The sequence below is a fragment of the Phoenix dactylifera genome, chromosome 2, assembly GCF_051530095.1.
Source record: "Phoenix dactylifera cultivar Ajwa chromosome 2, Ajwa_hap1_PhDact_Kaust_v1.1, whole genome shotgun sequence".
In the NCBI taxonomy this organism is placed as follows: Eukaryota; Viridiplantae; Streptophyta; class Magnoliopsida; order Arecales; family Arecaceae; genus Phoenix; species Phoenix dactylifera.
In genome coordinates, this window is record NC_143191.1 from 4,079,560 (window position 1) to 4,091,237 (window position 11,678).

The 11,678-nt window shown below is 39.9% G+C and overlaps 2 protein-coding genes across 3 annotated transcripts; both read right to left on the minus strand.

Moving 5' to 3' along the window:
• Window positions 1–522: 522 nt before the first annotated feature.
• On the minus strand, window positions 523–4,903 carry LOC103702626 (ATP-dependent Clp protease ATP-binding subunit). 2 transcript variants are annotated; one of them, XM_008785131.6, is made up of 3 exons: window positions 4,295–4,903; window positions 1,361–1,638; window positions 1,089–1,223 (listed from the first exon to the last, which is right to left on the minus strand). In XM_008785131.6, the coding sequence occupies exons 1-2, from the start codon at window positions 4,877–4,879 to the stop codon at window positions 1,363–1,365; spliced, it is 861 nt and encodes a 286-aa protein (XP_008783353.3). In that variant the 5' UTR covers window positions 4,880–4,903; the 3' UTR covers window positions 1,089–1,223; window positions 1,361–1,362. The 2 variants fall into 2 exon arrangements, with proteins under 2 accessions (XP_026658636.3, XP_008783353.3); XM_026802835.3 differs by having other exon boundaries at window positions 523–1,638.
• A 1,051-nt stretch (window positions 4,904–5,954) lies between these two features.
• On the minus strand, window positions 5,955–6,512 carry LOC148714507 (zinc-finger homeodomain protein 11-like). Its single transcript, XM_088717245.2, has one exon. It carries the CDS (start codon window positions 6,510–6,512, stop codon window positions 5,955–5,957), a length of 558 nt encoding a protein of 185 aa, XP_088573371.2.
• Between the last annotated feature and the right edge of the window lie 5,166 nt (window positions 6,513–11,678).

Genomic DNA, 11,678 nt, shown 5'->3' on the forward strand with positions numbered 1-11,678 from the left:
CAACTAATGGAAACTATTGACTTATACGATCTTGCGGATTTCCAAGTGCTCAGGCTCTCTAAAATGGAGATCAAAGAGTTCCCTGTCAAAATCTTGATACGACCTTGGCTAAGGCAACAGGGTTAGCTGGGTGCTCAACACATGAGAAGATTTCATTGGAACAGAATATAACAGCTCTCTGAGGAGCTCACAACTTTGATCAATGCAGTCATTATGCTGGTGGCAACCTTGGCAACAATGAAATCATCAAACAGCTTAAAGATGGTAGTAAACAATGAATTCATAAGCAGCCTAGAGATGGCAGCAGAAGAGTTCATCTATGCATTATGTGATTCCTGGTTCTTCTGCACCTTCTCTCCCCCAGCTATGGAACTACTGACAGAAAAATATTTCGATCAATTTTATGTTTGTATTTGTCCCTGCCAAATGTAATGCAATGAAAGCATAAACACTCAAACTAGAACCAGTAGTAAAGAAGCAAATTTACTAGCAATATATAGCACACTGGATCAAAAAGTACAACAGGTGTTGGGGAGACCGGACTCGTAAGGTCAGTAGAACTTGATAAACATGCAAAACCAACTTAGCCTATAAACTAAAGCCATTGGGTTTTTAGGTTCAATCATCTATACCAATCGTTCTTCCACCTACTATTTATGTTATGTGGGAGTAAACTTCAAAAGTTGGTCTATACACAAACTCTTTTGCATGGGATGGAAGCAGAGGTGTATAGGATTTTCTGGAACAACTTCTTCACTGCATAAACTGTGTCATGCAAAGTTAGCTTTCAACGTAGTTCTATGTTTGCCACAGCATCAAAGAAAACAATACCATTCAATTCACCAAATCACATGACGGTTTATTGCTCCACCATAATAAGGCTGCTCCAAGACCATGGCTTTCAATGGCTTTACACTCAATCGTGGATCCGAAGCCGTTCACTGGAAATTTTATGTACAAAATTATTCCAAAACCTTAATTGTTTTTCAGAAGTTCGGATCTCCAGTTATTCTTTAAGAAGGTTTACCCAATCAGCCTTACGTTCCTAGGTATGTATGTTATTGCATATATTCCATGACACTGTTGCAAGTATAGACATGCTGATTAAGTCTTTGAAATCTTGCAGTATTCGAATGCTTTTGAATGCTTTTGCTGTCATAACCAACCGGAATCAACTGAATGAATTATTGAGTTCCAACTTTACTGGATGCCCTGGAGAGATGCTGCAAGGAAACAGCAATAGTTGTAAGAGAATTTCTCACTCGCTCTCTGGTTATCCTTTTTTTCTTTTCCTGATGCCGCTCTCTCTTTTTATCTACAGTATAAAAATAATATGGTTAATGTATGCTATATAATTAACCTTCACGTAGAGGAAGTGATGGAGATTCTCGCATTCAGATCAGTGATGCATTCACTTGGAAGTCCAAGAAAGGAGTTCATGAGAATGTCATTGATTGGATTGACCAAGGCCACACCAACCAGCCTGCACCTTCCTTCTCCATTTATTCTCTCCCCCCTCCCAGCCCTTAATTTTCCTGTGGACTCCTCTGATGTTAGTGTTGTCTCCACCATTAATGGAGGAGCTTTGTAAATGCTTCCAACTGAGAACCAGAATTTTGCTCTGAACTGCAGATCAGCCTGCAAATAATACCAATGTCCTCTTTCAGCATAGCAAGTTCTAACCAGTACATCATAGTTGTTGTTGGAAGACAAACTTGATTTTCACTTGAAGATAATTGGCATTAGAGCTAAAAGTTGTTTAGCAAGATGCCCAGGATTTTAAGCTTTAATGATACAAGTAACCAACAAGCTCTGTATGTAGCTTGTGTTTGCAGAAGCTTCCTCAGACAATCCACCACAACAGCCTAGATGATTTTTCTAGTGTAAGGACTTACTTAAGGCTTGTATACTTGCAGAGCTAGCATGTCAGAGTCCATATGATGTCTCATATGAGTAAGGTCCTGTTTGGGGGAGCTGTTGGCAGTAGAGCTGTTGGAAGTAGAGCTGTTAGAAGTAGAGCTGTTGGAAGTAGAGCTTTTATAAAAATCTGTTTGCTGTTTGGTAACTACATTTTTAAAGTGCTGTGGCACTTTAACATTTGTTTGGTAAACAAACTGAGAAAGTACTTTTGTATGATAAAATAACCATAAAGGACATTACTAGTATTATACAATAGTGCATAATAAAATATAATATATATTAATATATAAATATATAATATAGTATAATATTAATGTAATGTAACATAATATTATTATAATATAGTACTATAACATTGTATACTATAGAATAATAATTTAAAATAATATTAAATTAGTTAACATAACATAATATTATATTATATTATATTTATAGTATAATACAATAATAAATATATAAAATATTATAATTATTAGTATAAACTAATTTTTTACTCTTTTGATGACCATTTATTTCTCTAACAAATTTTCTAACTAGGTGAAAAAATTGGTTAAATAATTACTAATATTTTTATTTATTATTTTATTTCATTGAAATATATTTATTAATTATTTTATTTATTTATTTATTCGTTCATTTATATACATATTTATTTTTTTTCTTTTTTTCCTTTTTCTTTCCTTTTTCTTTTTTTTCTTCTCTTTTTTTTCTTTCCTTTTCTTCTTTTTTTTTTCCTTTTCTTTTTTCTTCTCTTCTTCTCCTTTCTTCCTCTCTTTCCTTCTTCTCCTTTCTTCTTCTCCCGTGAAGCCGGCGGCGCCGGAAAGGGGGGCCGGGCCGCGGCGGCCGCGGGAGGGGGGCCGGGATGGTGGGCCGCGGCGGCCGCAGGAGGAGGGGGGCTCGGGAGGGGGCCGGGACAGCGGGCCCCGACGGCCGCGGGGGGAGGGGGGCTCGGGAGGGGGCCGGGACGGCGGGCCCCGACGACCGCGGGGGGAGGGGGGCTCGGGAGGGGGCCGGGACGGCATGCCGCGGCGACCGCGGGGGAGGGGGGGCTCGGGAGGGGGCCGGGACGGCGGGCCCCGACGACCGCGGGGGGAGGGGGGCCGGGACGGCGTGCCGCGGCGACCGCGGGGGAGGGGGGGCCTCGGGAGGGGGCCGCGACGGCGGGCCGGCCGGGGAGGCAGCGGCCATGGCGGCCCCTTCCTCCCCTTCCTTTTTTTTTTGGCTGTGTGGTGGGTCGCAGGGGCGGGGGGCTCGGGTGGGGGCTGGGGGACGCGGCCACGGGTGGCCGGCGTGGTGGCTGCCTCCCAAAAAAAAAAAAGAAAAGAGGAGGGCCGGCGGCATTGAGGAGAAGGAGATAGAGAGGGAGAGAGAGAGAGAGGGGGGGGATGGTGAGAGAGAAAGTGGTGGTGAGATTGAGATTTTTTGGAGGAAAAAGAAACTTTTAAATGGGGGTATTTTGGTTAAAAATACAGCTTCCCGACAAAGCTGAAAACAGCGTTTTCGGAAAGCTCCAAAATTGAGCTTCTGCCAAAAAGCTGTTTTCAGCTTCCCGCAAAAGCTGAAACAGCTTTTTAGAAATTTTACCAAACACACTTTTTTCCCTAAAAGTACTTTTGGAGGGCCAGAAAGTGCTTTTTGGCCCTCCAAAAGCTCCCCCAAACAGGGCCTAAGAAATATAGACATGAGGTCTTTGAATGGTCCAAGAAGAGAAAGCAAAGGATGGGAGAAGTATGAAGGACTAAACTTTGGACTGCAAATAGGAAACGCTGTGAACCCTGCATGGCCAAAATTGTTCTGAGAACAATGGTTAGCATGCTACCAATCATCCCAAAGAAATCATGCAAAAATCTCCTATCAAATACTTGGATAAAACCTCTCATCAGCTAGTTATTTTTCATCACACAACCTCTCCCAGTGAGAGGAAGGGGTGCGCACCCCTCGGGCGTATCGCCCAGTTTGCACGATGCCCAGCCTTTTGGGGTATCAAAAACCTTTGCATAACATGAGATCTAAGAATCAGTGATCTTTTCGATCCCTCTTCTCCCTTCTTATGCCTCTTCTACTGGGCCAAATGCTGTTCTTCCTCCTGTTGCACCCATTCTAAATATCCTCAAAAATATACATACTACTGTTCTCAGGGCATTCTTACAATGTCGTTTTCCTTTTCCTTTCCGGTAACCTTCTTCTATATGCTATATCTTCTTAGCCTCCAACTCCACATTATAGCTGGCTTTATTTACACGTCATGTTCTTTTCGTTTGGAGAAGCAATCATTGAAAGAATACATCCACAACAATTACAACTATCTATAGATGTTAAGAGAACTAATACTCAACAAAACACGCATATAAACAAGCAGTATGTCATTACTAACCTTTCCACTCTCTTTGCTGATGGTTCCCTGGAAAGACTCTGGAACAATGTCTATCTTAAGAAACGGCGGCAATGGCAAGCCAAGGAACTTTGTCGTCGCACCGGTAAGCGGTGGGATATACAGTGTTCCTACATCGAAAGTGACCGATATCGTATCATCATCATTGCGAGCCTCGTCCTCCTTTCTCCCGATCGCTGTACCAATACCTCCTTTCGCATTGTATTCAAAATCTGGATACCAGGAGATGCCCAGCTTGCAGCCTTCAAGAGTTTCAAACCTGACGTCCCATACGTTAGAACCGTGTTCAACTTTGTCGAGAGATTCTTGCCTGCTTGGACTGGTGTAAGAAGAGGAGGGAACTGAGTGCGGTCTGCACTTAAATCTGAGAGAGTTTGATGATGTATTGAAGCTGGGTGAATTGGTTGGAAGTCTGTGGGGGATTGGAAGACTTGGAGAGTTGATCTTGGAACTCATTTGGGAATCTGAGGGAAGAGCTCGAGCTTCCTGACTATGGTATTGCGGAATTAGTTCGAAAGAAGTGATAAGAAGAATGATGAATTTGAGGCTGGAGCTGGTTGGTCTCATGATAGCCTTATCTTGTCCGGCTGCCTGAAAGACCAAAACAACCATCCTATTTGGACCGAGCCCAACTGAAGTTGGTACTGTATATTCGGAGGTGGTGAGGTCGCTTCCTCATGGTGCCTCTCCATGGCTGTCTCCAGCATAGAATACGGGTAAAAACAAATTAAGTAATATCGGTTCGAATTTATTTTCGTATTGAAATTTATCCGGATATTGGTAGAAATTTGAGCATCCAGCTAATATTCATATCCGTCAAAGAAAATTGGATATGACATGGATAGACAACTATCTAATCAATATCTGAATATCCAATTCTATTTGTAACTCTATTTAATTTTATATAGTATTCATAAATTTTTAAGAAAAATATATAACTACATTAATATGCTATTAACTTAATTTACTATCCACTTAATAATATTTTTGAATTTATGATCAAAAAGTTTAATTATTGATTTATATCCGTATTTATATTCATACTTGTGGTATCTAATTTTTATCCGGATTCGTTTAAAATAAATATAGATATAAATTTTTGCTTCTAACTAATATTCAAATATGTACCTATATTCATCAAATAAAATAAATATGGATATAGCTATATTAATACCCAATCCATATCCGATCCAGTTTCAACTCTATCGTGGAACAAAGTTAAGAGGAGAACAGCCAATGCTATCACACCAAAGAGTTTCCTTAAGAAAACATGCCTTCCATGCATTTTAATTATATTGTAAATTATAGAATGAGAGATGAATATATCGCAAAAGACTGCATCTACCCTAAATGTTGATCAAAATATCATTGGATTTAATTAATAAAATTTACTAGGAAGCAAAGGATATAAAAAGAACATGCAAAGCTAAAATGTAGGCTTAATTTAATTAAACTTTTAACAAAAAGGATCCATTTTAACAAAAAAGGAAAAACTCAAATATTTGTAAGAGAAGACACACATGCACGATTTTTCTTTAAAACCAAGGAAGACACGACTGAGGTAGGATAAATGTCAGGAACGGGAGATCTAATACTAATACATAATCATCTTTTGGTCCTACTATAATTCCAAAAGTGATAATCATGCATGGCTTCGTGGGTTCAAGGGGGGGTCGACATCGGAGGAGGAAGCGACGGAGGCAGGCTTACTCTTATGCATCCAAAGTTTAAACCAATTGGTCCTTAATCCCATCGCTGCGCAGAACATCTTAAGCTCTCCGTCGTCCTCCCCTCGTACTCGCCACCCTAATCTTTCCGCGAAGGACCTCATCTCTGCCTTTTGTCCCTCGCTAAGCTTCAACTGCTTTACCCTCCTGGGGCGAACCAGGCGGGGCGGTGGTTGCGGTGGAGTTTGGTTTCGAGAGAGCGGAGAAGCAGGCAAGACTGCCGTAATCGGCATTGGTTGCTGCGTCCGTCCTCTGGATTGGCCAGCGACGGCGCCGAGCGGAAGGGAGACTGCTCCATCTACAAGGGTGGTGAGAGGGGAGTAGTACTTCTCGCAGTGGAAGCAACGATGGCAACCGCAAGCAACGCACTCGTCGTCGTCTCTTTCGCTGGGCATGAATTCTTGGCAGCCATCGTAGTTGAAGCCCCCACGTACCGCTGCATGGTTCTTCCAGCACTTGCCGTACCCCTTCATCTTTTACTAAATATATCTTTCTCGTCGAAGCTTGAGGTGGATTGAGAGGAGTAGGCTGTCTTTATAGGCAACACAAGTTACACAACGCAAGATTCTCACGTTAGATATCGTGGGTATCCAAAGGGTGATCTCAAAAGCAGTACGGTGAAAATAAATACGAATTTCTTTGTCAAGGAATCTTCGATAAATCCGTGGGCTCAAACCATTTTGTTCTTCCAACGGCTCCAATGCCGCCCATGGAGTGTCAAGGAAGGAATGGTTTGCTGAATGGAGATTGGAGGACACCTGTTGTGACGGGAGGGAGGGGGAGAAATCTATTTATGACACAATTAAATACTTTTTATTCTCAAGCATCCAATACCAGCTGTTTGTAACCAAATTTCATACATATTACTCAGTGCAAATGATATTTGGTAGGATTTTTCATATGGATACCTCTACAAATTTAAATTTGCATAAATACTTTCAAAATTTATATTTATTTTTGTATTTTTATAAAATAATGTTTTTCATAAATGCTCCTAATATAACGGTTCTTCTAACACCGTTAATAAAAACCAAATTTACTTTAATTAAAAATAAATAAAATTTTGAAATTACTTTTTATCTCCATCGCGATATTTTTTTTTTGCATGTCTATTCATTAAGAATATTTTAGTCATTTTAATTTGAAATCGTCAATTTTTTAACAATGTTAGATGGCGTGGGTACATATGCAAAGCTAAAGATTAAAAAAAAAATAATTAGAATAGCAAAACAAGTGTTTTACGATAGTATACATACAAATATCAATTTTGGAAGGATATTCATGTAAAATTTGATATTTAGGAGAATATTCATGCAAAAAATCCTATTTTGTAACTTGTTTGCCTTGACAAAATTAAAGAAGATATCATATAGGAGGTGCAGATTAACCCCTGCTACTCTCAAAATTGTAAAAAAATAAAAATATTTTTTCTAAAATAAAGGATGGGGGACAAAGAAACTTCCTCCCACTATTCTGCAATTTCAAATTCCTTGCTATTGCTCCATGAAAAATCTAAGTTTATGAGAGATGGAATTTTTTGTGGAGGTTTTTCTCATAATTAGTAGCAATTTACATGAGCTGCCATGAACGTGCATCTATTTTGGAAAAGTAGGAGTTATAGAAGAATGCATAAAATTTATAATTAAGATAAATTTAGGACTAAAATTGCATTCATGATCAGTATCAGTTTTCAAAATATATGTTTTCTGCGATCACAAGAATTTGTGCAAGCTTGTCTTTGAACCGTCATGAAGTGAAAGTTCCATTGCAAGCTACACAATAGCCAATAACAGAGGATGCATGGCAGCCGATGCAGAGTTTAAGACTTAGAGATCATCTATCCTACCGCATTAAGGGAGAGTCCATTACTATCCTGAGCTGGGAGAATGCCCGAACTCCTTTTTTTTTTTTTTTTTGGTGCAAGAGAGGGAGGGGGAGGAGGTCAACACCTTCACAATACTCCCCATAATTCCTCCCACTCTCCTACTTCTGGTTTTAATGAAGAGATTACATTGAACAGGAGCAGAGTGCTCTCCTATTGCGCCATCTATCGAGCAGGGAGAAGAAAATTATATAGGGATGGAGGTCAACCTAGGTACTAAAACATAGGGCATTCATGTTATGCATCAAGTTTTGGAGAAGAAAATTATATAGGAAACAAAGTATGGAATCAAATTTGATACTATATAAAAAGTCGAAAGTTTTGAATTAATAAATATTGGCAAATCTCATATTCAATGCATACATCAGAAAACCAATAAACATAGCTTACGCATAGAAAGTCTAAACCAGTTTTGCTTTTGCTCCCGTCACTATAGATCTTACGCTCCTTCTCGTCTTGCACTCAAGCATGTCATTCTAATTTTTCATGAAAAAAGCTCATTTGCTCTTTTTCCTGATCTTCATTTGCCTCTCCCTCCTCCTATCAAGCTTATCTGGCGAGGCACCCATGACCACTCTACCTCGAGCACTACCTGTTGCTACCCCTCCAACACCATTGAAGGTGATGATGATGGTGGCATCATCATATCTGTTCTATCATTGGTGGCTTGGAGGATGAACAGAGCAAAGCGTCGACTTTAATGAGAGCCGTGAGTTTTTAGATTTAGACAGACTACTGTTGTAGATGTTAATGGCCCCAGTACCACCACAAAATGGCTGGAAGTTCATCCAGATTTCAAATTGGCCATTAGTATTACTAAGCAAGATAGAAACACCACTAACAATGATGACGGTGGAAGTAACAATTACTATAGAAAAAATAGGTTTTTCCGACTCTAATGTGCCAACGCTAGAAATAAGTGTCGGTAATTTAGTCACCGTGCCAAAATTTACCGACGTCTTTTACTAGCATCGGTATATTACAACGCTTAAAAGCGTTGGAAGTAGAATAATTTTTTTCTAAATGGATCTCTCGATGCTTTTTGGTAAGCATCGTCGGAAATAAAACTAAGACGATGCTTATAAGCGTCGTCCGAAGCTAATATTAAGACGACGCTTATAAGTGTCATCGGGTTCCCTAAATCCTCACCCTATCACCCGACCTAGCATCCCTATCATCCCTATTTCAGCCTCTTTTCCTCTTCGGTGCCCAAATCGACCGACCGACCCGCCAAGCTCCACCTCCGCCCGTTCGCGCAGGTCTCTTTCTCCTCCTCTCCCTCTCCCGCACCTCCTTCTTCTTTGCCAACTTCCTTCTCCTTCTCCTCCTTCTTGCTGCCCATACTCATCGCTAATCTGCGGTGTTCTTCGAAGATCCGGCCAACCACCCTTCTCCAATTGACTGCCTCCTTCATTGCAGATCTCAGCCGGCCTTACTCTACACTGGTAAGTTTCTATATTCAGAATATCCCCCTTCTGAGTTGTTACTTGAATTTTGGCTTAAAATTTTAGAAAACCTAGAGTTTTTTTAAATTTTGTTGTGAATATTTTTCTTATATTTATTCATATAGAAAGCATATTCTTTTATTTGTAATCTTCTTCAAATGGATAATTTATTCTGAAATTTTGTTGCCAAGAGATTTTTGCTTACATGAAACATGAAATTTTGAAAACATATTTTTTGGAAAACGATCTTTCTCTCTCTCTCTCCCACTATAGAGTAAGTTTGCCCATGATAGGATACCATAGGGCCTTCCCAAGGTTGCATAAATCGATCGCTCAATTGGAGTGACATGCATGACATAAGGCACCACTTGTCTTGGGGTAGGTCTTGAAACTAATGCTCAGGCTCTTAGAAGCAAAGCCAAAAGTTTTCATCTACAGTTCCTCTTTCAGACATAGCAATTTTATCATCAGATCATGTTATAGAGTTGTGAAGATTGTGGGATTGAGAATGATGAGGTCGGAGGGTATCCCCTCGAATCCCAAAGCTCAGTCTCTATCGGGCTCACACAATGGAGGCGACTGCTTCTCCTCAGAAGTATTGTCCGCTTTGAAGGGGATTTTATAGTCTTTTTCCGACGTACGGTTTTGCCCTGCAAAAGGCGCCTTTGAAGAGAAAGAGTTAGCTCCCCTCCATTTAAGAAACAGACCTCTCCGCTATCTAGTCGATGTGGGATTAAGTTCGAACCCTTTATTTCTCCAACATAGCCTCCCCAACGAAGGGGTCTGTGCCGGGGTTAAGAGCTCTCAATGAAAGCACCGGTAATGAGGTCGGAGGGTATCCCCCTCCATTTAAGGAACAGATCTCTCCACTATCTAGTCGATGTAGGACTAAGTTCGGACTCTTTATTCCCACAATAAATAATATTTGGCAACTTCTTTAAATCCACAAATATAAAAATGAGGAGGCCCTCTTGGTGGGATTTGAATGGTCAACCATGGGATCTTCCGAGCCCAACTTGTCTGAGAACATATAAATATATGGCCTATTAAGCTTGTTTGACGCATTTGCATCCCTACTTTCAGTGATTATTTTTGGGCGAAAGTTTGAGATCAGTTTAAGATGGGTAAGGGTTAAATTGGATGCCAATTATTATTTCCCATTTGCATCCATAGTTAGACATGCAAATCTAAATATTCGGATACCATTTGCATTGATTTGTCATTCGAGTTCTCAACTAAGGTGCAAGCTACATCATTTTAAACAGCTCGATACTTGCTATCAATTTGGCATCTTGACCAAAGATACGAGTTACAACAGCATGGCAATAAAAATTGTAGCTCCATGCGGCACCAAGTGTATCCCACAGCAGTTTAAACATTGAATACTTATTAGCATCAAACAAGTGCAATAGACAAAAGAGCTTAAGATTTCTGTTTTTATGATAGTATAGATCTTAGATACCATCTAGATCCCTCCTCCATCGAGTGCCACCTTCTTCGATTTAGATGCCGCCTCTACCCCCTCATCGGTCGGGGAGAGGTTGAGAGTGTAGCGCACGATGGTGGTGGTAGACCAGGTGGTGCTGGACAACCAGTGGTGGTTGTTCAGATGCAAGTGGTAGCAACCTCAAGTTGCCATGGGCAGAGATCATGAGAAGGCGGAAGGGATGAGAAAGGGGTAAATACTTACTTTTCAAAAAGGTAGAAGAAATTCACTTTTTACTTTTTTTTTCGTCAACAATAAAAGTTGTTAAAAAATAGAAACAGTGAAATGAAACATGTGATTCCATGTCTCTGTTTCTTTAAAAAAAAAAAATAGTACCAAGCCGAGCCTAAACTATTCACATTATAAAGAAGAAAATATTGTGAAAAATTAAGGGAATGCAGTTTGATGAATATATGGCTTTATCTAATCACTTCAAACTACATTTTTCATGACCATCACACTTTCAATATGTGAGTGTAAATTGGTATATTCTTAAACCATTCCAAGTTCGACAATAAACATTATAGTTGGGATTGTAATTAGAATTGCAATGGCTACTTTTAAGTTGTAAAAGAATTAAGTTGATTCTATAAAATTAGATCTGGACCAAACCAGCTAACATTTTTTTTTTTAAGTAAAAATCTGCTACTATGTCAGCTAGCTGATACAACAATGAAAGCATAATGGATGCTTTGTTTTATTTTCTTTCTGTTGATGTGGCTGGCTGTACTTAAAAAAAAAAAAAAAACCACCAAGGGCATAACAGTCTTTTACTGAGCTGCGTTTCGGTTCTACTTAACGCTGCGTCTTGGTGGGATTTGTCTCG